Here is a 26964-nt window from a genome sequence, read left to right as displayed (position 1 = left end):
GACAGCAGAGATCCTCCTCTGATCTGGAAGCCATTTGGACTCTGAGTGAAGCTGAAGACACAGCAGACAGAAAGTCCAGTCAGTCATGGCTCCCCTCCCTCCTCTAACTGAGTGTTTTTGCTCCGACTCACCTTCAGCTTGAAGCAGCAGGTTTTCTCTCCTGCAGCTGGACTCAGAGGAAGCTGGGAGTTTGCTCTGAAGCTCCGTCTGATCGTCTGTCTTCCTGTACTGACAAAGAGTCACCGACCGTTTGCTGGTTTGTGTCAATCAGGAGGGGGCGGAGCTTAAACCTGTTAATTATTGTCTCACCTTGAGACTCAGATGGTTTCATTCCTGTATTTAGTCTTCATTCTTTCAGCTGCTTTAAAACTCTAACAGGTGTTCCATGATTAGCTGTACAGTTCAGAATATAAACTTTATGATGACTGTAACAAACTTTCCTCAGAGTTACAGTCTGTTGTGTTCTGAAGTTTACACATCCATCCATTTTCTTTACCAACTTGTCCTTTCCAGCAGAGTGAGACAGTCCTGTAATGACGTCTGACCTGATAACACGCATGTGATAAAGTTTACAGCTGCTATAACACCAGTCCTTGTACTTCCTGCACTTTCAGGTTCCTTTGGACAGAAGTTGTCTCTCCCTGTTTGTCCCAAGGACATTGTCCAACCGTCTCCTCCTGCCTGTGTCAGAAATGAAAAGTCTTCCTGAGGACTGGAGCGGTGGATCCAACATGGCTTCAGCAGCCATTATTTGGATCAGACTGAACACGCCCACTTTCTTTGGCCGTTCCTTTGACTTTTCTGCTTCCAAACAAATGACACGTTGCAGGTTTTCTATATTTCTGCAGCAGTTTGTGTGTGAAAGCTCAGCCCTGCTGCTGAAAACGGTCCAATCAGCAGCAGCTTCTGTCAGAAAGCAGCTGAAGTCCAATAAAAAGCTGCTGATCCAGATGTGAAAACATGACGGAGCAGCTGAACCCAGGAGGTTCTGAGGCTCAGAAAAGAAGCACACAGGAACACAAATATAATTCAAATTTCAATGGCTTTATTTTATGTATATAGATTTGTATATATTTATATATATTATATATATTTCTGTCACAACTTTTACTCAGTTGCTTGATTATCATCTTTTGTTCAAACGACAGACACAAAGACCAGGGCATTCCACGTGATCATATCTTACAAAAGAGTAAAGAAAACAAGCCGAGTGTGTGTGTGTGTCACACACACTCGTACACACATCAGTGTACGCGGGTCGTGCTTCTGTCTGAAACAACTGAAACTCAGAGTGAAGGAGACGAGCAGACAGAGCGAGGAAGAGGAGGAGGATGAAGCTGAACGGGACGATTCTGTTGCATAGATCGAAGCAAACAGGAGGACGTCTGACAGAACCACACACACACACACACACAGAGGGAAGCACGGGACGTTTGGTTTCAGAACCTGAAGCACTGAGGTCTCTGCAGACCCAGACCCGGTTCTGCTGCTCCACAGGCCTGTTTCTAAACAGGAACTCAATGAAAACAGCAAAAATAAAACCGGATTTATTTCAGGACTTTCTGACTTGTTGGAAAACAAAAGTCTTCTGTAATAAATGAAAGGACGTTTCTTCTTTTCTCTCCCATTAATCTGATTTTCTGTCAGAGGAGAAAAAACCGACGTTCAGTCCTGCTGCTGCTCAGTATTTAAGAAGAAATCTGAAATAAAAACTTTAAATGTTCCTGCTGACAGATTCAGGTTTGGATCCAGGTTCTCAGTGGTTCTGGTTTCTGATTTGATCAACTCACACATTCACTCTGATGAAAGCATGAATTCATGTCAGCTCCGTCAGCTTAGCTTAGCACAAACACTGGGAGCGGAGGGAAACTGTTAGCATGACTCAATCAGCTGATGGAGAAACTTCTGACTCAACTCTTCAAATCTGACCAGACGGAGCAAAAACAAACTAAAACTTCAGCTCTTATCTTCTCTGACGTTTGAGGCTTTAAGGAAACATTTTCTTTTCTGATGAGTTGAAACTTTCCACACGACTCCTGAACTCAAAGGTCAAAGGTCATTTTGAGAAACGTTTAGTAAAGTCGCAGCGGTGGGGACTACTTCCTGGAGCAGATCTGTGATGTTGGAGCAGATTTATTCTCTATTTGGACATTTTAGTGTCGATCTGGTTCCTGCCGTGGAGTTTGATAATTACAACAGAAACGTGTTCAGATGTGAGCCCTGCTGAAGCTATTCATTAGATCCGTTTGTTTTAACAGAAAGTCACAAGAAGCCATCATCACACCTGATTGGTTCTCACAGCAAAGGAACTGGAGGGGAACATCGTGTCTGTTACAGAAATCTCAGCCCAAACGGAACCACGAGTTCTACAGTTCAGCTTCCAGGAAGCTGCGTCCTTCTGCCTTTAACGATCGTTTCCTGGAACCAAACGAGACGTTTTTGGAAAAAACAATCAATAAATCTGCAGAAAGATTCTTCATCAATCATTCAGAGTGACCTTTGACATGGATGGATGGATGGATGGATGGATGGATAGATGGATGGATGGATGGAGAACCTGAGGCCTGTTTCCTGTGACTGTCTGTGATGAGTTCAGGGACACTCTGTAAACCTGAGGTGTGATGGGAGGAGTGTGTGTCGCCTCACAGTGTAAATAAAGAGTGTGTGTTCGGTGTGTGTGTGTGTGTGTGGAGGGGGGATGTCTCATTCCAGACTAAAACATGCAGAACACAGAACATTGAACACAGATACTGAACAGTTAGTTTTGTCCAAATGCAGTTTTTCTTTTTTCTGTTTTTGGGTTTTAGGTTACACAGAACACGACAGAACCAATCGCACCAGGTTGGACATATTGCTTTAAACCACCAAAGTCTGTATATATGTCATGCATGCCACATAGATGATATCATGTTTATACAAAAATAACACCAACGCCTATTACTGGGTATCATAGTAATTACAGAAACAAAAAACCTTTTCAGTCTTTTTTGCAATAAAGTTCAGTTGAAAATCATCTTTATATTTATATCTGATATATATTCTCACACATATCAAACATAAATATAGAAGCGTTGATCTCCACCTGTGATATTCCAGTTTGTGTGAAGCGTTTTTTTTATTTTGGAGCTTTGAAGATGATGAGAAGGTTCTCTGGAGAATCTGCTGACAGGAAGCAACGCCATCAGAACGTGACAGTGGCGTCGCTCCAGTCCTGATGGAAAACTGCAGCAAACACACATCTTTTAAAGTCCAAAAATAAAATCAAATGAAGCAGATTCTCAGTCTGGCCTGTCCAATCAGACGGCTCCAAACACGCCGAGCCTACAGCAAGAGCAGGGGGACAATCTTCCGCCGGGCGGTCGTTAAAGCTATGCTGGGTGGTGATTGGCTGACTGCCCCCTGTCCAGGTATTTACACTGTTGGAGCGCAGGAAGAGGAAGTGATGTCACGAGAGCTTCAACAGTCCCGCTCTCCGTCTGCAGCTGTGTCCCGTCTCAGGCGCCGCCTCAGGCCCGGTCAGAACGGGTCGAACCCGAGCCGAGTCTCGACTCCTCATCCAGGAACATTTCCCTCCCTGAAAGATCAGTAAAGCCCGGGACGGTCCGGGTCCAGAACCTATGGCTCCGGGTCCCAGGGCCGTCTCATTTCCAGGTTTTATCACAGATTTTAGGTGACCCTTTGACCCTCAAAGGTCAGAAGGAGCCGATAGCCAATCAGGAACATGAAGCGGGACTGGGTCCTACACGTCCATGCTGGGGGGGGGTCTCAGCAGCCGTCATCATCTTACTTTCTGCTGGAATGTTGAGCATCAGCTTCTGATTTTACCATCACTGCTCAGACAAAATCTGAAGGTGAAACTAAGAAATGAGACGTCAGCTTCACTGTGAGGGGTTGGAACAAAACAGACCACGCCTCCCGGCTAAGGGGCGGAGCCTGAAGCAGGACACAGCTGCTCAGCGATTGGCTCATTCATTCATCTGTTGGTTGAGCCTGGATGTACAGAAACAAAGAAAGCCAAAGTTTGGATAAATCCCTGTACACAGTCTAATGTAGATAAATCACGTGGTGTTTGGTGCGTCGCAACAGCTTAAAGGAATGATGTTTATGTAAAAAAGGGCTGATGAGACCAGATTGAGATTCCAACTGAATGGCCAACAGGAAGTAAACAAGTCACTGCAGGTTTCTGAGCCCTAACATCAGGTGACCAAGACGACACGTGGCATAAATATTCAGAGCTGTGAAAAGACGAAAGTCCACGGTGGATTCTTCTCATTCATGTACGGTACTGTCACCAAACTCATCAGCCTATACATATTTATTCATACATCTCCAAAATATTAAAAAGTACTTAATATAAAAATACAGAAGAATTGTAAAAAATGAGCAAAACATTGAGTTTTATATGAAAACCATGCAAGAAAGATTCCTTAGTTAGTTAAATAGTAACTCTAAAGATCGAGGAAAGAAAGGGAATGAAGGAGGGAAGTGGTCGGATGGAGGCCGACTGCCAACATCTCACTTTCATGTAAACATTGGAGAGGTCCTTCAGACTTGGTTCGGCAGTGACAACTGAAGATTTTCTCTGGTTTTTGGTCATGTTTGGAGTATCGGGCCGAGGAAGGGGTGGGGAGCTCAATAACAATGACAAAACAACATCCTATAAAATATGGCTCTGAGTAGATAGAAAAAGTTGATCTGAGGGGAGAAGAACCTAGTCATGAGAAACATTGGAAGTATGGCAGTAGTAGCACATGACCTCAGTAAAGTGACAGGTTTGATGGCTGTTTGTCGAATAAGAGGAGATTAAACACGCCGCCGCCTCCAACCTTCTGTTTAACCTTTAATCTGCGGACAGCACGAGCAGGAAGCGGCGAGCGGCGGGGACACAGTGGATTTCGCTCTACGGGCTGACTGGTGACATCATCAGTCTCCCATAAACCTCGGCGTGGCTTCCACAGCGACGCCCGTCAAACACAGCAGAGCTGCTGGCTGTGTGATGTCACTGACAGCTGAGTTCACATCTGACAAACGAAGGTTGGCTTGAACACGAGCGCTCCATTTACTTCCTGTCTGTCGGACTGAACTTCCTGCACTGACACGCTGCTCAATCTGCAGTCAGTTCCTCTGAAATGTGGAGTTTCTTTGGCGACAAGAGAGCGTCAGAGAACCTGGTGTTTACTGGTGCAGATAGATGACATCATCAGCTTCCTCTGGGTCAGAGGTCAGGCTCCGCCTCACGGAGGAGTTCAAGCAGCTGAGAGTCGTCTGGGCTCAGCCTCAGAAGCTGAGGAGCTCCTCGTGGAAAGGAGTCAGCTGAGGTGTTTCTGAGCCCTGGGAGGAGATCCCTGGAGGGATTCTGTATCCCCTCTGGTCTAGGAACACCTTGGGGTCCTCCAGGAGGAGCTGGACTGGGTCTGGGTTTACCTCCTGGACCTGTTGCCTCCTCGATCCAACCACAGAGAAGAGGATGAAAGACGACATCAGAACTTTCTAAAGGTTTAAACTCTGAACTGGAGAGTGTGGAGTTCCAAGCTTTAAACTGCATGAGATGCTCCTTTTATGCAGCTAAACTCCCCTGCAGATGAATCTAACACCCCTCCCACCTGAGGCTCATTAGGGTCTTTGTTTGCCTGGCTCACATGCATGAAGCAGTGAACGTCAGCCCGTATTTCCTTTATATTCATCTTTGTGAAGTCTGACAGAATCGGACTGGTTCTGGAGGGAAGCTTCACTTTAACGAGTCTTTTTTCCTGATGGTTTCCTTCACGCTGTCAGAGCATCAGTGAGGACGTTCGGTTCTACAGACAGGATGTTCATGGAGTTCTGACCCTCCTCAACAAATTAACAAATATGTTCAAATCAAATAATCATTCAGAAGTTACTGTGACTCAACGAAAATGAAACAAAACATCCATCTTGTACTGACACGAACCACACTCCTGTTTCCCACAGCCACTGCAAGTATATGGGGGGAAGAAGGAACCAGAACCCTAATTGGATGAGATCAGAACCAAGCCCTCTCTGGATGCTGCCATGTTTGGTCATTTTGAGAAGTAAACATTCTGTTCTTCCACATGCATCACAGAAACTAAAAGAAAAACAAACACGAAGAGGAAGAACATTTTCTAACGATCCAACCATCGATGAACATTCATTTAGTCATTTAATGAATGTTACGGCACATTAACACCAGCCTCGCCTTCTTTGGACCCCCTACAGTTCACCACAGATGATGTCATCACACATGGACTGATCGCCATCTTATCCCAGCCGCAGGCTGAGCCACGACTCGGGTTTAAGGTGAAGCTGAAAACAGACAGAACTTGTTGGCAGTAAGACGAAACGCTCCATCAAAGTGAGCGCAGGGGTTCCTCAGGGATGTGTACTCAGTACTTTACGCTTTACTTTTCTGACACATGACGTTTCGGCCCAAACAGCTCGTTTTATCTGCTGATGACACGATGGTGGTGGGAATCAACATCTTACAGAACTGAGGTGGAACAGTTAGTGAGCTGGTGTCTTTTACTGATAGCAGAACTAAAAGCCAGTTGCTCCCTGTGGAGACGGTCAGCAGCCCCATGTTTCCGGGGGTTTGAGGAGCAACACCACAACATCTCACACCTGACCAAGAAAGCTCAGCGGAGGATGCAGGGTGGTAACGGTTCTTTACTGGACTCTACAGAGAGGCTGCATTACTTCCTGCTGCACCACCTGCAGTCTGACAGGAAGTCTCTGCAGTGTGTGCTGAGAATGGCTGAGAGTCATCAAGATCATATTTAAGAAGATGTAAGAAGAAAGCCCTCAGTTTTGTTAAAGATCCCTCTCATCCTGCCCACAACCTGATCAGTTTCCTGCCTTCTGGAACAAGATTTCACTCCATCAGACCAACAACAGCCAGAAGGTGCAACAGCTTCATTCCTCAGGCAATAAGGCTGCTAAACTCTAAGTAACATGAACAATATTTATTGTACGTTTTTCACTCACTCTGGCTGAGAAAACGCAGTTTCATTTTGTTATCTTTAAATATTGAAAAAAGGACAAAATACTTGAACTAGATGTTTTAAAAACAAACAGATGATTAACATCAAAAAAAGAAGAATACAGTTTTGCATTTGCATCAGAATATACATACATCAGCGTCACTGCTCTCAGGAAAGTTCAGTGCCGTTTTGAGAACAAAAGGAATGAAGCAAACAAAAACTGCTGAAAGTTTGGTAAAATTTCTGAACCTAAAAAACTTTAAAAACTTTTCAAAAAGATGAACAGGAACAGGCCTTCTTGTGTGGAGACTCTGGTGTCCACCTCGACCGAGCAGGTGTGGTGATGATGGAGGGGGAACAAACTTACAGGCAGAACAACACCACAGTCAGTATGAGAACTACGGGCAGGACAGAGGCGTGGATGGGTGCAGAGTGAACCGAGTCGGGACTTCCCTCCTCGTAGTGACAGTTCAGGTGGTGGGGTGACTGACGGGGAGCTGATGAAGAGGAGGGTGGAGGAGGAGTTCAGATGCTGGGGGTCCTGCTGTCAGAGAAGGCGCTGGGTGGTTCTCCTCCCCCACCGGCCTAAGACGAGGACTCGGGGAGGAAATCAATCTCACTCCCCGTCTCCTCGCTGATGCGAGCCTCCTCCTCTGACTGCGGCACGAACTCGGGATGGACCGTGAAGGTATGGATGGAGCTACGGGACTGTGGGCTCTCCAGCTCAAAGAGGGAGCTACGGAACGCATTCACCACTTTAATCTGAAACAAACAGAGGAGAACCGTTAGAGAACAGCAGAGGAACAACTGCAGGATCTACGTCAAACAGGCAGCAGGGGCTGATGGGAACACGACTGAGGCACATCTGAATCTGGGAAGGGAGATGCAAACCATAAAACACAACATCAACAAGCACAACAACAAACAATGACAAGAAATGAAAAATATCCCAAAACTTCAGCACTAAAGAAACTAAATAAAAAACAAGAGTGAGTCGGCTCACACACTGATAATAAATTAAATAAAGACTCACTGAAACCAGCTGACTCAAATAAATTAGAGCTCTAAACTTTATTCCTGCATTTAAATCTTTTAAACAGTTTTCTTCCTTAAATCTCATTTCCTGTAAACATTGTTTGGTTTTGATTTGTCTGTCCTGAAGCTGTTCTTTGAGTTTAGGGTCACAAGGTCAGAGGTCAGAGATCTGAAGCAGGAACCTTGGAGCTCTGAGGTAATGGTGGTACCGCACCAGAACCAGAACCAGCTTTAAGCTAAAATCAGAAGCCTGGTTCTTGGAGACGGGACGAGGGTCCACCCATCGGGACTCAGTCCTGTTTGTTAATTCAGCCGGTCTGAATGCAGAAAACAAAATAAAACCTTAGAAACTGCGACACGTTGAGCTGCGTTGCCAGTTTAGTCACGAGAATATTACCAGCAGCTTGATGCCCTGTTTGCTGTTTAATCACATCGTGTCCTCTGATGAATCCAGCGAGGCTGAAGCTGATCACACTGATTTATCCGCCCCAGCAGACACTCTTCATTATAATTAATAACGCTGCAGTTCAAAGCTCTCTGTTACTGAACCCCAGGAGGGCTGAAGACACATTCATGCATCCTACACACACTTTAGAAGAAACCGCGAGAGACTTGCAGACCCTGACAGATTTAACCCTGCTCAGGATTAACCCAGGCAACAACAAAAAGGATTTATACATTTCCCTCCCTGTCTGAATCAGAGGGACTCAGCCTCTTTTGTTTCTCAGCTGTGATTCGTTGTCTCACCAGGTCGAAACACCCACACCGTGCAGCCGGACGGGCTGCAGGCTGTTCGGGTCGGGAGGAAACGGATTCAGATGGATAAAAGGCTGCAGCAGTCACCAGCTTGGTAAAAAACAGATGGAAAACAGGAGCAAACACAGATCAGGCTGCCTGCATGTCCTCTGAACTCAGCTTCTAATTTGGTATTTTCTAAAATAATGTCTTCATAAATCCAACTATGTGAGACTGGATGGAATGAAGGATTGATGAGAGCAGGACATGCAGAGCGACTGAGCACCGGGCCATGCAACGCTTCATGCAGTCCAAACAGAAGCTGGGTGTTAGCCGGCCTCCAGGCACAGACTCACTGCCTGCAGTGGAGGAGGAAGCAGCAGCAGGGGGCGGAGCCCCGGCTGAGTTGGTGACAGAGGAGGAGGAGCTAAGCCCTACATGGGTGGGGCTAGAGAGAGTTTTGGCGGCAGTGGCGTCATTGTGCTGGCTGACGACGGAGGGCTGGCGGCGCAGGGCGCCGGGCACTGCGGCCTGGCCCGTCTGGAAGGTATAGACCACATCCATCTGAAGGGAGGAGGACAGCCACAACAGTGTTAGACAGAAGACAGAGCGAGAGGACAGGACAGGAGACAACACCTTCAGAGACGTTAGAGACGGGTTAAAGACACGCAGAGCTGAAAAGATTTAAATTCTGTGAGTCATCAGAAACCAGTGGAAAAGCAGATATTTTATCAGAATAACATCAGGTCACACAAAGAAAGAGAAAATCTTCTAACTATAAAGTTTTTGTTTTAACACCATGAACCAAAAGTTGAGCGTTCAGAAACTGTAAGAAGGGAAAAAATACCATGAAGGAGAAACAACAGCTTGAGGAAGAGGATGAGAACAAAAAGGAAGCCAATTTAAACATGTCAAGAAGTCTGAGAAGGAAAAGATGGTTGGAAAGCTGTAATTTAGTGACAAAATGTGAGAATTCATAGAAACCTCAGCAAGAATGAAGGGATGAAAAGAAGCAGCTTTTGAATCAGCCTTACATCACTCTGACAGAGGAGCGGAGGCAGCAGGAGGAGAAATGTCATTTGGAATGACTGATAAAGTTTCGGCAGTGAGGTGCTGCTTGTACCAATTATTCCCCCACTGTGTCTGCCTGCCGAGGCGTTGAGAGGAGCAGCGCTGCCCACCCGGATTAGAGAGGAGGAGGACAGGAAGAGGAGCGTGGAGAGATAAGAACCTAATTAGCTCACAGCCTTTTGTCGCCTCCCCATCCTCGCGTCCTCCCTTCCCAAGAGGACGACAGAGTGATATTAAAGATGCACAACCACGAGGAGAAAAAACACGTCTCCCCGTGTGACTGAGGACAAACTGAAGAGGACGAGAGCTCCGCTTGGATTCTTCTCTCATAACGTCCTTCAATAAGAAGGTAACGGATATGATCAAACAAGATGGATGCTGTCGAGACAAATCCTGTCCTTACTGGTCGATATAATAAACTTCCTGCTCAAAGTTGTTGTTTTACATGTCAACAAGTTCAAATAAGCAGCAACGATCCTTTCAGCTCATGTTTCTTGATGGTTTCTGTTCCTTCTGGGCCTCAGTAAGTACAAGCTGCTCTGCTGCTGAAAGGAAAACACCTGACCTGTGTGTGTGTGTGTGTGTGTGTGTGCGAACTAGGGGTTGAACGACTACATATTTTTTAAGGTCGACTACATCATGATAATAGTCGAGTCGATGTCGACTAGTCGCGGTGACGTCATAGTGACGTAAGCGCAAAAACTCTTCACAACTACTTGGAGGCTTTATTAGCTATTTTCACGGCAAATATTGACCCCTAGCTAGGTTCGAAAAACTGTAGCAAATCTCTAAATCCTTCTCCGTGGACAGCAGCTAGTGGTCTCATGTCTTTGACAATGAAATTCACAAGCAAATTTGTGATTTGCTGCCGCCGGTGTCCTGTCACAGCTGGGCGTTTCATGAATGAAGTTACTGACAACTGACTGGATCGAGCCGGTTGTTCAGGAGCTAGCATTAGCGGATGCCTTTTCAAATGACTGTGCATCGCGGTCGTACTTTTGTTGTACTTCAGCACAGCTTTGCAGATTTTGCATGTTACGGTAGTTAAACCAGAAGAGTCATCTTTAGTGAAATATTTCCACACTGTTGACGAATTTCTACCTGTTTGACAAGATGCAGGCTTGTCCTCGATCTGTTTTGAAGACGCCATTTTGTAGCCAGTGTTCTGTCAGATCTGCTGTCAGACTGTCATACACTTCTGACAGCTGATCTGATGACACTTCTAAGCACGAAGTGTCATTCTTAGCACGAACTCACGGCTATATATATGTCAGACAAGTATACACTGTCATTACCAACTACAGGCTTTTATTTAATCAGCAGCTGTCATTACCACAGATCTTTATTTAATCAGCAACATAACATCATAATGTATTAGTTAGATCGTCGTGACAAAGACACTCGCGAGCCGGCTAAGTGACATCCTTAGCGGGAAGGGGGCGAGTTTTAGACGGCTCGTATTTTGTAGTTGACTGCAGCTGCAACTCCATCTCCTTTTAAAAACACTGTAAAACCACAAATATGCATCCATCTACATATCATTTAAACTAATGTATTAACTTATTTTTCTTGTGTCTTGTGACGTATACTGTGCTGTCAGATCAGCACAGGCTGTCACCACCGGCAATCACATGACTGCGACTAGTCGACATGAAATGTAAAAACTCGCGAGACGTCCTAGAGTCGACTAGTCGACTAATTGGTTCAACCCCTAGTGCGAACAGAGCACTGGCTGCTCTTCCTGTAAGTGGGTGTTAGCATCAAGGCTAATGAAGTCTGTAGGGACTGAATGGACTGCCTGCGGACATGCTAATGCTGAGTATGTGTTGATCCTGTAGGAGGAGGATCTCACACACACGCACACACACAGTAAAGTATCTGAGTATAAAACTCCAGATGAGCTAAACTACAGCAAAACAAATATTTTTGGTAAATTTAGGTTCTTTTACTAAAGGAAAAGTCTGGCCCTATTAAAGTGGAAGGATTTATAAATAAATAATGTCTCACCTGTTGTAGATATCTTTGATGAGCTAATGGCTAGTCTGAGAGCACACTGAATCGCTGCTGCCTAAAAACAACATACATCTTCAAATTTTTCCTAATTTAATTGAAACAGTTTAATGAAGGTTTACATGGTTGTTGTCATGGATTTGTGTGATTGTTTATGTGTAAACAGCAGCGTCACATCTGTCAGGAGACGCTTCATGTTTCTGAAACTGACGGCAGCTTAAAGGAGGAAATAACAGTGAAATTCTGAAGATTAAAGTTAGCTGTTAGCTCATCAGTCCTGTCAAACTGAGGTGGTTCAAGCTACCATCTACAACAGGTAAGATATTTATAACTTCTCTCTGAACTGATTCAGCCTATAACTGTTTGAATTCTGTTTTATTTTGTGGAGCTTTAATTATGAGTTTTAGGGTAAAAACTAAATTCAGACAGAAAGAAGCAGCTGGAAACGTCCTTCCAGGCACTGATTGGTTTACTGTCTGATAATCTTCAATAAGCTCTTTGTTGCGCTTTAATTTGTGTGTTTCAATGAAGTGGTTCTGTAGTGAAGATCAGCAGCAGAGTGAAATTAACTGGACTGCAGCTGCACAGAGGGCCTCTGGTTTTATCTCCACTCTCTGGAAGAACAGCAGTTTGTTGCAGAGGAGATGAAATGAGGCTTTTATCAAACAGAGGATGAATCGGGTCACCAGGTTCTTTCAGAACAACATTTCTGAATCAGGAAGAAAACGCAGGAGAAGTGTGTGATGTAGAGTTAAACTCAGACAGCCTGATGAATCAGGTGTCTGTCAGAGTTTACATCTTCTTCTTCTCCTGTTTTTATTTGCAGATGGAGGTAATGAATGTTATCAACGAGGCTCCAGAGCGTTGGCGGCCATGTTTGAACAGTTCTTTAGACTGTTTTGTTGTTTCTGCTGCACAAGATTAAACCACAAATCACCATCAGACAAAACAAAAACTATAATATGAACATCGCCTCCAGAGTTTCCATGGTAACGGGTGCAGAGCTCGTACCTGGGTCTGGATGCGGTTCAGACCTCTGAACCACAGGATCTGGCCTCTCCTCAGCTCCATCTCTGCGTGGTCGATCTCGTCCGTGTCCTCCGTCAGCTCCTCCTTGTGGATCTCCTCCTTGGTGATTCCGTGGCCGGCCTCCTTCAGGAACTTGAGGTGGTGTGTCGGGATGGAAGTGATCAGCTGAGGTTTGGAGGAAACAGTTGTTCACAGGTCAGGTCAAAGGTCAACCCTCTCATTTAACATCAGGTCAGCCTTCTCCCATCCTAGTTTTAAGGGAGGGGTGTGTTGAGCAGTTCTCTGCCTTAAATCTTCTTGTTATGAACCTAAGAAACTCAGACTGGGATCATGTCTCAGTAATTAGTTTTAAGAACTGTTTGAATCCCGTCAGGATTTTTACCTGAAATGTAAAAAAACAAACTAAGTTAGAAATCGGTTTTCTTTTTTTAAAAGCTAACATTTGTTGCTTTCAGTACACTGACTTCATTTAATATTTAAAATCACAGTCATAAATGAATAAAATTACTTGTTTTTAATGTTTTTTAAAAACTGTTTGATGTGTCTGTATTGTTTTTTAATCATTATTTATTCATAGTTCAGTTAAAATGAGAATAAAGCCACCACCTCCTGCTACGACAGACCTTTATTTGTCACGTTTTCCGTCTTTCTGTCCGACACTCAGATCAGCATCTTTAACTCTTTGTTCTGCCCTCAAACTGAACCCACCACCAATAATATTTCACTGTAACCTGTTTCCAGCCTGTGTGTGTAATCGTGCTAACAGGATCGTGTCTGTGTGTGTGCGTGTGTCTCTGTGCGTGTGTGCGTGAGACGCCCGGGTTAGTCTCCTCCCAGCTCGTAAACAGCAGTAGCTGAGCTCATTTCCATGCCGATGGTCGCGATGGTAACGCTGCAGCAGCGTGAGCGTCTCACTCACAGGAAGGATTGAACAAACGTCTCACTCCTGCTGTGGCTCCGGACTCACCTGTCCCCACAGCAGCTCGCCCACACCGATGAACACACACCACAGCCACTGGTCGATGGCCAGAGGGTGGCAGGAGAACGGCTTCCCCCCGAACTGAACGATGATGATCTGAACAGAGAAACAAAAAGCAGCACGTCTCTGTGGTGGTAACGTACGATGTTATGTGATAATATCAGAAGAAACTAGTGAGGCTTCAGGCTCAGGTTATACATTTTATACAGTTCTACGATTTGCTTCTTATTTTTAACTGAATAGAAATTTGATTCAATAAAAACAGATGTTGCAGCGCAGCTAGAAGGAAACATCTTCCTTCTCCTTGTCCACTCTTACATCCAGATTTTTGATTCAGTTTTTCAGTAGATTTATCCATCTTTTCCCCACACATAGTGATTTGGTGTGTTGCTGCTGAAACACTAAATTTATTTCCTCACAGATTAATGAAAGATTATTTTTAATTCTTTGAGTTTTGTCTGTTCAGACTGTTGAACCTTGATTGCCCAGCTCAAACTGAGTTTCAAGCAGAAGTTCATCATGGTGGTCTCTGCAGGTCCTGGAACCCTGCTCGCTCTCTGAGGCGCGACTCGGCCTGCTGCTGCACTTTCACTTTAGTTCCCATCTGTCCATCATTGGAGGAAAGTTTGGGAGCTTCTTTACCTGCAGGGCAAAGGTCCCCAGGACCACGCTGCAGAAGATGGGGTTCTTGTAAACGCCCTCGAACACATTTCTCTCTCCGTGGATCTTCCTGGCATTTATCTCGTTAAAGAGCTGCATCATGACGAAAACGTTGAAAACGATGGTGTAGTGTTCGGATGGAGGAGAGTGCAGGGGAGTGTTACGGCCGCTGTCGATGTCAAAAAACTTCTCACCTGAGAAACAACGATAAAGAAAAAGCAGAAAGTGAATCTAAAGATTTGAGACAAAGCTCTCTGCATGTGTTCTGAATATGAGAAGGATCTGCTGTTGGTTCACCAGCGAAGAGCAGCGTGAAGATGATTATCAGCTGATACACAGCGTGGCCAAGGATGTTCTTCATCATGGTCCGGGAGATCAGGGGCTTATCGCGGCCGTATGGTTTACGTAACAGCAGAGACTCGGTGGGAGGTTCAGTGGCCAAAGCCAGAGAAGCCAGAGTGTCCATGATGAGGTTGACCCAAAGCATCTGGACAGCCTTCAGAGGAGAGTCCTGCAGGACGAGGAGGACAACATCAGAAGAGAATCAACCACACAAAAACAGGTTCCACCGAGTCGCTGTTTGTTTAACAGAAACTAAAAGTTAAATCTGGTTCCAGCCTCAGGATCAGGTTCTGCTGAGGTTCTGCTGCTCCAGAGCTCCAGGTGTGAGTTAACCTCAGAGAATAAACCTGGGAAGGGTCAAAGGTCATTTAGAGTCCATGGTTCTACAGAGAGGAAGATTAAAGCCCTGCAGAGAACCAGGAGGTTCTACAGCTGCTGGATCAGGAACTGAAGCAGGTTTTCACAGGTTCTGCATTTTGGTTTTGTTTAATAAATAATGACTCAGTGGAACCTGTTGTGTTTTTGTTCACCTGAGGTTAGATGTTACTTTCAGAACCTGTTAAAATATGATCATTTTTCAGTGCACAGTAAGTTATTGAAGTTTGAGTTTATTTATTTTGGACCGTGAACAATAACAACACTCCAAAAGAGCCAGTTACACTGAGCCGGATTAATTTCCATCTGTACATAACATACCATAATAAGACAGCATGAATTCAAGTCTTAAAACAACAACTATGAATAAATATAAATACAAATAGGAACATTGAAAATGTAAAAATATAACATTTTGCACAGTAGAAGCCATTAAACAGTAATCCTTTTAAAAGTGAATCTGAAGCTGTCAGAGTTTTATCCTGGTTGGTGCAAACAGCAGAGCAGAAAAAACAACACGTCTTCCTGCTTCAGCAGCCCACACAGAAACGCTGTTAAAGCAGCAGATGTAGATTTTAAAGACGCACAGTTCTGACAGACAGGCAGCCAAAAGAGCAACTGGACACAAATCATTTCTCATCTGTGATGGTTTTTCTTTTCACGCTGTCAGGCGTCACATTCATCTGGAGGAGGAAAGCAGAGATGCTGACCCAATTATCTCAAACCTGAATTTCTTCCTGTCAGGTTTCTGAAGGTAAATCAAAGATCAAGGCGACGCTGCAGACAACCTGGATATCACAAACACTGTACCTGTGATTATTTTATTAACTATTCTAGGTCCACACACTCCTCCTGCTGTCAGATGGTGTGTAGATGTGTGTAGATGTGTGTAGATGTGTGTTTTGTGTTGTTCTGAGTGTAAATGAGATTACATGTGAAGATAAAAAGGCCTAATGTCTGATAATCGCTGCTGTAGATTCAGACGTTTGGTCACATCTTAAGTATTCAGGCGCTTTGACAGCTCATATTCTTCATCTCACACTCACACACACACACCAGAGTTCTGAGACCCAGCTTGCGCCCCCGAGTCCGTCCCTGTATGTACAACAAAGACAGAAATCATCTTTAATGATCTGTGTCAACATGCCAGCAGCCTAACACGGAGCAAACACGCCACGATCACGGAGCCTCAGACCTGCTGAGTTCCTGGTAAATTTCAGGATTACGACGTGTTGCCATGGTTTCAGGCTGAATCTTAGCCTAGTTTATGTTTTCTGTGCTGTAGACGAGTTCGTTATCTGTCCTGCCAGTTGTGAGCTTTTTAATTAACACACAGCCTCCAGACTGTTTCTTCTCCATCGTTTCAGGAGTTCAGTTTCAAAGAAAGACGAATTCTTAAAACTATTTATTAACTATTTACTTATCTAAGACCTGTATATTTCTACGGTTTGGGAGAACTGAGGATTAAACTGGTTATTTTTCTAACAGAAACTGGTTGTTAACAACCACACACCTGAGCTTCAGGTGAGAGAGTAAACCTGGTTTCATACTTCAGACCGTTAACACTTTAAAACAAAGAAGGACGTAATAAGAGGTTCAAAGCTTTTTCAGCTGAAGGAGAAGCTTTGCTTTCACAGAAATATAAAAGTTAACCTTCACTAAAACAATGCAGTGACTCTGCTTTGACCAAAGATAAACACCAACTCAGAAACATCTCATCCATTTTCAAACCATTCAAACCTTAAAAACTAACACAACAGACTCCAATCAGGCTTGAGTTTTAAGTCTAACTCGACTCCAACCTTTGGGAAAGTGTCACCTCTAAAAGCAGATGACAGAAAGTAAAACTCGTCTTTTATTTACCTGTGTGATGCAGGCGCCGGTGAAGGCCACGATCACAGCCACCACGTTAACAGTCAGCTGGAACTGCAGGAACTTAGAGATGCTGTCATAAACGTTCCTCCCCCACATGACGGCTTTAACGATGCTGGTGAAGTTATCGTCAGTCAGGATGATGTCAGAAGCTTCTTTAGCCACGTCTGTGCCGGCGATTCCCTGACAGAAAACAGGACAGGTGGGAATCAGGTGAGGATTTCCATGAGCAGAAGCAGCTGGACTTCAGCTGTTAGTCTATATTTATCTTACCCATAATCCCATAAAGGGACACAAAGCAGCAATAAAATCATCCCACTAACCAGTTCTGTATCCAAACACTGATATTTCTTTTAACTTCTTGTCACTGAGCTTCAAGCTTTGCTAAAGGGCTGCACAGTGGTGCAGTGGGTAGAGCTGTCGGCTCACAGATCCAAGGTCCTGTGTGGAGTTTACATCGTTGCCCGTTTTCTCTAGATTAGGTTACCTGAGGTTATAATTTGACCTCAGGTGTGCGTGGTTGGTTGTCTATGACGAACAGATGACCTGTCCAGGTGTACCCCCTCAAAACCCCGAGTAGGTGGGGAGGGGGAGGGGTGGGGGGGACACTGCATAAATCCACGAGCCCCACAGGTTCAGAGCCAAAATCTTAAGCAACATGTCCGTAAGTATCTCAGCTGAGATCTGTTGGGTTCACTCCTGCTCCACAGCTACCATGGAGATCTAACCAGGTAACAAACACCTTCAGAACAATAAAAACCTGTTCAAACATTACTCTGCCCCGCAGCAGAGAAGATGTTTCTGCTCAGCAGTGTTACTCTGATGAACATGGTTGATTCTGTCAGTTCTTTCTCACCAATGACCCTGGTAGTGTACCAAGCTTCAAACCAGTATTTCATTTCCACTCAGAGGTAACAATAAGCAGCAGAGTCCAGTTTGAGCTGAGAGAAACTGTAAGGAAGCTGTGATGTGAGCTGACTTCCAAACAAAGAGGCAAGAAGTGAACAGGAACACCTAAAAATATTCAGGACTGAGGGTTTCCGTCCAAACATTCCTGCTGTGATGTGAGCAGGAACATGAGGCGACTGACAGCACAGCAGCTGCTCACCAGCCTGCAGGAGACGCTGCTGCTCAGATGACTTTCCTCACTGACTAAAGTTCAGAACCACAGTCAGCTGAAGAGCTCACACACGGCTCATACCATCAGATTTTATATCAGCTGATCCTCTTCCTGGTCCCAGGCCAGCTGGGAGAAACTCCCCACAACAAAGACTCCTCCTCTAACAGCAAACCGCCATCACCAGCTGATTTATTTACAAACAGCAGAGAAACTTCAGGTTTTAATCTGTCTTGTTGATGCAGAACTAAAACTTGAATCAATATCTAGAATCCAGAACAGACAGTTTCTGTGATGATCTGAGCTAAATAACGCAGAGTGGGACCCAGGCTTAGTACTCATTGATTTATAATTCAATTTCACAGCAACCTCAATACATTCATGGCATTTAACTCCAGAGTTTTCATGGCTGCACTCTCTAAATGTCCTGTTTTTGGTAACGAAGCAGAGAAAACTGAGGCAGCAGATGTGTGAAGCCGAGATGAGCTGAGGAGTAAAGGACACACAGAAATGTGTGAAAAAGAGCAAAAGAAACAGTTACCATGGCGAAGCCAACATCAGCCTTCTTGAGGGCGGGTCCATCATTGGTTCCGTCTCCTGTTACCGCCACCACCTGCCGGGTTTCTCCCACCGTGCTGTCAATGATACCTGATGGAACAGAAACAATTCAGGATGTTTTAAAAACAGCTGAGTGTCTTTTTACTGCACTTATAGAACCATGAAACATCTGGTTTACAGCTGCACTTAACTCAGCAGCGGAACATTAAAGACTCTCAGACGGCTCTCACCTTTGACCAGAGTGTGTTTGTCTGTCGGTGAGGAACGGGCCAGAACACGCAGTTTGGGCCAAACCTTGTCCAGACGCTCTTGTTCCACCTAGAAATATAAAGCACAATATTTGTCCTTCCAGTTGAGTTCCTGTTTGTCATAAAAAGCCTCTGCCTAACCCTGATTAAACTTCACATCATCAGGTTTCAACATGAGCGAGCCGCTTGGATAACTGGACACCTCAGAATGAAGGATGGGGAATAATTACATTTCTGTAGAGCTTTTCAAGTTTTACCAACTGTTCAGAGAAGATCAGTCTGACAGGAAGCAGAAATCATAAGTTAAAGGTACATGTGAAACATCCTTATTCCTGAAACCTTTCAGAAGTTTTAGTTTTCTAACAGTAAAATGTCTCAAACTAAATCTTTATTTCTTAAAAAAAGCAAATGAATAAAGAGTCAGTGTTATTTTGTGTGTAGATTTAAAACAGAACAACTTCCTGAGATTATTTGCTTTTTTATCTCCAGTAATCTGATGTATGATCAGAACCAGAACCAAGAGATATGTTGAGTAAATCTAATATATCACAGGTTGTTCCTTGTGTAATATCCTAAATGACTGCATCACAGGAGTTTAGCTTCTGATGCAGTTCAGACCACAGGCTGAACACAAGTCATTAATAATCTCACAGAACCGGTTCTGATGCGACAGCCCGGGTCTTCGGCTGCTTTTATGTGTTTGGTAGTTAATCTGGAGGTTACTGGTCAGAAGGACTCTAAACTTGTTTTAGTTTCTACCCTCAGTCTGACAGACAGAACCTGGTTCTGGAACTGGATCCTGTGAGGTTCTGCTCTTTATCCAAGAGATGAGGCTGTACTGTTGAATTAAACAAATTACAGATTTTAAAATATCAGCTTACAGTATAAAATACTGTGATATTAATTTCTGGTCATTTGTCCCAGACGTAGAAGCAGCACAGGGACTGGATACGGGTCAGTTTCTGAACCTGGACCAGTTCTCAGCACTTTGACACAACAGTTGTTGGTCAGAAAACTTGGTACCAGAGCAGAACCGACACCAATTCTTGGTGTTGATCTGAGAATTTGTTCTGTGAGAGAAAAGCAAAAGTGAAACTTTGAGCCTAAAGTTAAAGCAGCAGTTTGGATCTTAATGTTTCACTCATTTAATATTTTATTATCAGCTGGAATCAATTTAAACTCCAACATTTATAAACGCTTCTGACATCCATCAGCAGAAGAGCCGACTGCTGAGATCAGAGCAAATGAACACAAAAACTGTCTCCTTGCATGGACCCCCTAACCACACACACACACACACCACACACACCAACCACTCCACACACACACACACCACACCAACCACACACAGACACACTCACACTTACACCACACAGACACACAGACACAGAAACTCAGAGCAAACTGGAGGCAGGGGCCACAGCACAGGCAGCAGCTGAAGGAGCTCACAGTGACGATGAAATAACCGCCTGAAGAAGAAAAAACAGGTTTTGGAAGAAGAGCTCCAGAACCAGAACCAGAACCAAAACCAGGATCTGTTGGAAACTGGTCAAAACGAAGCGTGTAGGTGGCGGCTGCAGGAAAGTCAAAGGATTTTACAGAATTGTTGGAGTCGGTTTAAATTTCCAGTTCAACACAGTTTGGGGGGGAGGGGACCAAAAAAAAAGCAGAGCCACTGTTGGATGCCAGTTTTTTAACAAAGATGTTGACAGTTCAGACAGCATCAGTTGTCATGACAACAGTTAATAAGAAACCACTTTCCATGTGGTCGTCAGGAGGGGCAGACTTTCTGTCTGAACTCTTCCACATGTTGGTTTTTAGCTTACAGCAGCTCAGATAAAGCTCATCTGCTGCTGGACTCTGTTGTTTCTCACAGTCCTGCTTCACAGAGTTGTTAGTTTTGACTTTATTTAGAAAGTGATGGATATTTTAATACCTCTCCTTTGTCGTTTCTGATCTGCTGGTTGAACTCCTTGCCCTCCAGACACAGGAAGTCCTCCCCGGGCAGCAGGATGCCACACTTGGTTGCAATGGAGCGGGCCGTGTTGATGTTGTCTCCAGTTACCATACGGACAGTGATTCCTGCACGCTGGCATTTAGCTATAGCCTCAGGTACCTGGAGGATTAGAAGAAGGGAGGACCTGTAAGGCTTTAGCTGATGATTAAATCCTGCAGGAGAAACACTGAATGTTACAGACAGTAAATGTTATGAGCTAGTCTGAAGTTGCTGAAGTGATTTTGAGTAAAAGCAGTGTGTCCATCACACAGACTGAACGGAGGTAAGCAGGGAGCAGCTGAGGAACTCCTGCTGCTCTCATGATGTTTCCATCCTGTCAGTGATCTTTGTGCTCTGACATTAAAGCAGCAGGCAGCTTCACTGATGCTTTCTGAGCGTCATTTATAGATCATCTGTGCTGCAAACCAGGCCAGCTCAGTTTTATGTTAACGTGTTTATTTACACCCCCTTCATCAACAACACATTTTCTCTTAACACCAATGTAACTTAACATAATTAAGAGCAGGCTCTGTGTAATTTCATCATCTTCAAGCCTAACTGATGTTCAGATCCAAACCAAGCTGCAGATGATGGCCTGTGACTGTAACTAATGAAGCCAGGCTGAAGTCTGAGTGTTAGCTTCAGATGTTCAGCACAGCCAACAACAGAAACAGTTGTTGGAGTCAGTTTACATTTCCATCACGGTTTCAGGGGGTTCCTGATCCACTGCTGGAAGCTTCAGTTTTTACAGATTAGGACCGAGGTTTAAACAAACATGAGGAGTAACGACAGGAAGTGTACCTCAGGTCTGACAGGATCCTCGATGCCCACCACAGCGATGCAGGTGAGCTCACTGAGGATTTCGTTCTCTTTGTCCCAGTTTGGCTCTCCGGCTTCAGCGGGAAAGTCCCTGTAAGCCACACAGATGGTCCTCAGCCCGTCACACGCCATGGGTTCAATCACCTTACGCACCATCTCGTCACGGTCCTTAGGTTTGAAGATGCGGGGCTGACCCTGAGCGTCTAAGATACGGGAGCATCTAGCAGAAGAATGAAGCAGACGGGGTTTAAAGGCAGGAAGTTCCTGTCTGTCTAACACACAGATTAAAGTTTAGAAACTCACTGATTCGGTTTTCTTACTTTCTCAAAACGATCTCCGACGCTCCCTTGCTGTACATGCGGAAGCCTCCATCAGCGTTCTTTAACACTGTACTCATGGACTTGCGGGAGGAGTTGAACGTATAAACCTTGTAGAGTTTCTCCTCAGGGATCTCCTCTCTGATTGGCTGGTAGTCCCTCTTCAGGTCCAAAACCAGGCCCAGCAGAGCACACTCTGTCTTGTTGCCAACATGGCGGGGGAGGCCGCCTTCTTGCTCCGGAGGCTGTGAAGACATGAGTAATAAAATTTACATCAGTTTCAAATCCTTACAGAGAAAAACAACACTCCAATCATTATCATCTTAAACTTCTCTGCTGTATATACAGATTTATAACAATAAATAACAGGTCTTACCAGGATCTTGGTGGTGTAGGCTGAATTGACGGAGATGCTGTTGATCAGAATGTCTACTGTTCCTGGGTTGATGACATCAGGTTCTGGGACGCTCTTGTAGTGCGTATCGCCGATATACGCCTGCACCACGGTCATCCGGTTCATGGTCAGCGTGCCGGTCTTGTCAGAGCAGATTGCCGTGGCGTTGCCCATGGTCTCACATGCATCCAGGTGACGCACCAAGTTGTTGTCTTTCATCATTTTCTAAAACATGAAGAAGCAGGTTGCACTTATCAGAACCAGCTGAGGTTCTGAGGGAAGTCTGACGTTTTTACTCTTCGTACCTTCACAGAGTAGGCCAGAGAGATGGTGACGGCGAGCGGCAGCCCCTCAGGAACGGCCACCACCAGCACCGTCACACCGATTATAAAGAACTTCACAAAATACTGGATGTATATTGGCGTGCACTCGGCCAACCAGGCGCGCTTCTGGACCCCAAAGGTGTCGATCGCAAAGTAGACGATGAGGATGATGACGGTGAGAGCGGACATGAACAGACCTGAGGAAACAAACACAATGTCCCACTTCAGCTAAACAACACACTGATTTCTGATTCTAATCCTTTTAACAGAAACACACAGGTGTTAGAAATTTACTTTCTGAGCATTCAGTCTCAAACAGATAGTGTCTCTTTCATCCTTCCTCTGAATAAAATACATTCAATGTTTTAGCCTAAATTTTATTTCTATCATGTAATGAAGAGCATTTTATTTCTGAGGCTTGTTGGTACCCCCCACCCCCCACATACTGTCCTGAAATCCCAGAGTGCATTAGGGTCAATTGAAATGACAAAAAACACCTTCAGTTCCAGGATGAATCGTGTTTCCAATAAAAAAAATCCATCTAATATAGCAAAGTGCATTTTGACCCCCGGGCTCTTCGTCCCGTCGCCTCCTCATCGCTCTGAGATATTAAAGGAACAGTTCCACATTTCTGGAAAAGCTACAGCCACATGAGAGGACGGTTCAGCTCAGCTCTTCTATAAGAACCAGTCAGGAAGATACAGAGCTGTTCTGTAAAACCTCCATTAGCTTAGCAGCAGCTTGAGAGTAGGGATATGGAGGATTACTCTCTCAAGCAGTGAGACATACAGCTGTTTATCACCCACCGTCACGAAGGGTGGGCGATCATGTACTGACTGTGTGTGTTCCTCACCAGCTTTTCCGATCTGCACAGCCAGCCTGGTGAGTTTGCCCTGCAGCACAGACTTCTCCTTCTTGGTGACGTTGACCTTCTTCACCTGTTTGACCTCCTCCTTCTCCTCCGACTCGGCGGCCTCGTCGCTCTTCAGCGGCTGGATCTCCAGAGCGATGCCGTCCTGAGTCTTAGCTGGTTGAAGGGGGAGGTCAGGGCGCGGGGTTTGGGTGACGATGGGTGAGGAGAAGGAAACAAGATGAGGAGGTGGTTTAGGAGTGGTCAGGAAGGAGGTGATGAAGAAACAGAAATGGTTTTGTTTCAGGGATGAGGCAGGGAAAGGAGATCCAGAAGGTAAGATGAAAGAAAGTGAATGAAATAAATCAAAGTTCATCAATAAATAACAAAAAGCAGGAGACGGAGGGGAGAGGAGGTTCAGGAGTGGTTTGGAAATGAAGAAGAAAGGCAGAGAAAATGTTACACATTCAGTTAAATCTGAAAAACAACCGGATGAGTTTCCTCACAGACACACGAGCTGTTTGAGACAGGATCAGTAAAGTCGACTCGTTGGCTGAATGCAGAACTTCATGGTTCTATAATCGCACAACAGGTGAGTTTCAGAGCAGCAGGCAGGACAGAGATTAGCAGAGCCACACAGAACCATACACAACCACACAGAACCACACAGAGAACCACACAGAACCACACAGACAACCACTCACAGAACCACTCACACAGAGACCCACACAGAGAACCACACAGAGCTCAGAGTTCTGACCCAGTTTCACATCCTGCTCAGCGGCTCTGCAGTTAACTCTGTATCAGCTGTGATCCTGGAGCGGTTCACGAGGAGTTCTGGATCAGAACATCCTCCTCTCTCTGTTTACTGTTCCACTTGTTCTGATGTTCCTGTTGAACCTCTAATTTATATAGAATTAGACAAACATGTAAATAATATATTTCTAGGCTTTTATTTTGGTGGGTGATCAGATCTTCTACGTCACACCTGGAACCACCAACATGATCACAGAATAAATATTAAAACAAGTTTGTTTTCTGAGTCAGCAGATATTTCCTCAGAAGATTAAATAGGTGAAAAGAAGCTTTCATACAAAATGTTTAAATAAAGTTTGTAGTTGTGTTAAACACTGAAACCACACATTTATTAAATATAGAAAATGAAAATTAGTAAGAAATAACAATTAAGACTAAAACAGAAGGTGAACCTCTACTGATGTGTTTTAAATAATTGCTGTGAATTTGTTTTTCTTGCATTTATAATTGTGCCTTTCTACAGGAAATAAAACATTATATGGACAGTATTTTATGAACAGAATCTTGTTGAATCTGCACTAAAACCAGGTTTTGAGTTGAAGGAATATAATTTATTTAGTGCGAGGATGAGTGGACAGTGAAGCTTTTTATGAGACTCATGGAGTTCAGGTAATTATTTTCAACAAACTTAAATGTTACTAAAAAGCATCTTCCTCTAAACAGACTGGCCCTGCAGCTATTTTACTAGTCTTGTTGGTAGATTTTATTTACAGCTGTTTGATAATAATAGTTTATTGATGAAGGACAGTGCTGCTGATGTGGGCCCTGTCCTACGAAGCAGGTTCATCTTAATCCTGGGTTCAACTCATTCAAACATGAGGCTGGTTATCAACTAGTTAACTGTCAGTTAACGAGGAACAGCTCCGTCCAGTGTGTGAGTTTAATTTAAATAACGCACTCTCTAGTTCTTTAAACATTTGATCAGATCTGTGGAAATCAATATGAACGTACAGTTTGGTGAATATGATGCTCTTTGTGCTCAGACGCTCTCAGTTCTTCTGATTAAACAGCAAGAAATCTTTCATAGTTTAGAGAAATTTATTTTTAAAATGTTCCTGATGTAAAACCAGCTCTTTGGAACAAACTTTCAGTTCCACAGCGATGGATTTATTTGTATTTTGGTTGACAGGCATCCAGACATCTAACCTGATCTGGAGAGGGTGAGGTTTCCAGCATCAGTTACCATGGTAACAGACCCAGCTAACTAAGGAACAGACCCAGCTAACTAAGCATCACAGAGCTGGCTCTGTGATGCTGAACACTCAGTATTAACCTCACTAAGACACTAAACCTGCTTCGAAGTACAAAACAGAGTCTGAAGTTTGACGAGTTACACGTTAAACCAAAACGTATGTTAAGAACTGTGTAAAAGTTTTAGGCAGTAATGGTGGCGATCAAACTTCATGAATGTTTGTCAACATTTCATACTTAGATATTTTATCAGTCCTAACAAAATATTTTGCTGCTGAAATTTCACATTTTAGCTGTTTTTTCTGAAAGTTATTTCTACTTCTTTCAAACCAAAACTGAAACCTTTTTTATGAATCCTCTGCTTTTGTGTCTCTAACTCTGAAAGTAAAATAACTTTAAATTGTCTTCGTCCAAAAAGGTTCAAAACAAAAAATCTGCCACACCAAGCTGACAGTAAAACAGAAGAAAAACCATGAAAATAAGTTTTGTGTGAGGCTCAGTAAGTTCTAAGTTTCTGTCTGGTGTTGCAAACATTCAGAGTCAGCATGAAGAACGTGTTTGATCCCGTCACTCAGAGCTTGGAATTTCACCACAACATGACCTCAACATGACATGTAACATTCTGGATGCTGGAATGAGTCAGCTGTGGAGCTTTATGCACATGGTCCAATCTGACGACGAGCCACAACACTGGACTAACTGACACGAACAGGACTGAGACCCACTGACCCACGACAGAACCAGAAACAGGCGCAGCACGGAACCATGGGAGAACGCACGGCGGGCAAAAAGGAGAGGTGTGTGTGACAATTAAAAAAAATACTTAAAAACAAAACATGAAAGCAAAGGTTCACCCCAAACAAAAATGGACTAACGACATGGATGCAGAACTACGACAGAGAGACAGCAGGAGGAGGAGGAGGAGGAGCAGGAGGAGGCTTCAACCAGACAGGAAGGAACAAAGAAGAGGAAGAGAGTCAAACGGTGATTACAAGACAACATCAAGTCCTGAGCAACATCCTGCAGGAAGGCAAGAGTGAGAGGAAAGAGACAAAACAAACACAGGACAGGAGCCCACAGCCCAGCTGCAAGGGTGCAACTCCAACAACTGCAGAGTTCATCACTCCGGATCTGAACCGCAGAGATCATCAGTCTGGATCTGAACCACAGAGATCATCGGTCTGTTTGGATCTGAACCACAGAGATCATCGGTCTGTTTGGATCTGAACCACAGAGATCATCAGTCT

The 26964-nt window shown here is 44.3% G+C and overlaps 1 protein-coding gene and 1 pseudogene across 6 annotated transcripts in view; both read right to left on the bottom strand.

Moving 5' to 3' along the window:
* The window catches only part of LOC108229186, a 5133-nt pseudogene extending 4541 nt beyond the window's left edge, over nt 1–592 (bottom strand).
* Nucleotides 593–2758: 2166 nt separating this feature from the next.
* The window catches only part of LOC108250956 (plasma membrane calcium-transporting ATPase 1-like), a 67395-nt gene continuing 43189 nt past the window's right edge, over nt 2759–26964 (bottom strand). For 4 of the 6 annotated variants that reach the window (XM_017441070.3, XM_037975297.1, XM_017441067.3 and 1 more), the window contains 15 exons: nt 23714–23887; nt 22843–23057; nt 22520–22762; nt 22147–22388; nt 21809–22046; nt 20948–21127; nt 18994–19081; nt 18747–18853; nt 17080–17271; nt 14797–15010; nt 14482–14693; nt 13828–13935; nt 12843–13025; nt 9107–9314; nt 7606–7742 (listed from right to left, as the gene is read on the bottom strand). In XM_017441070.3, coding sequence (XP_017296559.1) covers nt 7738–7742; nt 9107–9314; nt 12843–13025; nt 13828–13935; nt 14482–14693; nt 14797–15010; nt 17080–17271; nt 18747–18853; nt 18994–19081; nt 20948–21127; nt 21809–22046; nt 22147–22388; nt 22520–22762; nt 22843–23057; nt 23714–23887 — 2609 coding nt within the window. In that variant the 3' untranslated portion in view covers nt 7606–7737. Of the gene's footprint in view, nt 7743–9106; nt 9315–12842; nt 13026–13827; nt 13936–14481; nt 14694–14796; nt 15011–17079; nt 17272–18746; nt 18854–18993; nt 19082–20947; nt 21128–21808; nt 22047–22146; nt 22389–22519; nt 22763–22842; nt 23058–23713; nt 23888–26964 lie in introns of all 6 variants that reach the window. The other 2 variants (XM_017441069.3, XM_017441071.3) reach the window with 1 other exon arrangement.

Source organism: Kryptolebias marmoratus, linkage group LG4, assembly GCF_001649575.2.
Source record: "Kryptolebias marmoratus isolate JLee-2015 linkage group LG4, ASM164957v2, whole genome shotgun sequence".
NCBI lineage: Eukaryota > Metazoa > Chordata > Actinopteri > Cyprinodontiformes > Rivulidae > Kryptolebias > Kryptolebias marmoratus.
The sequence above is the reverse complement of the archived record's forward strand: the minus strand, read 5'-3'. Positions and strand labels throughout refer to the sequence as shown.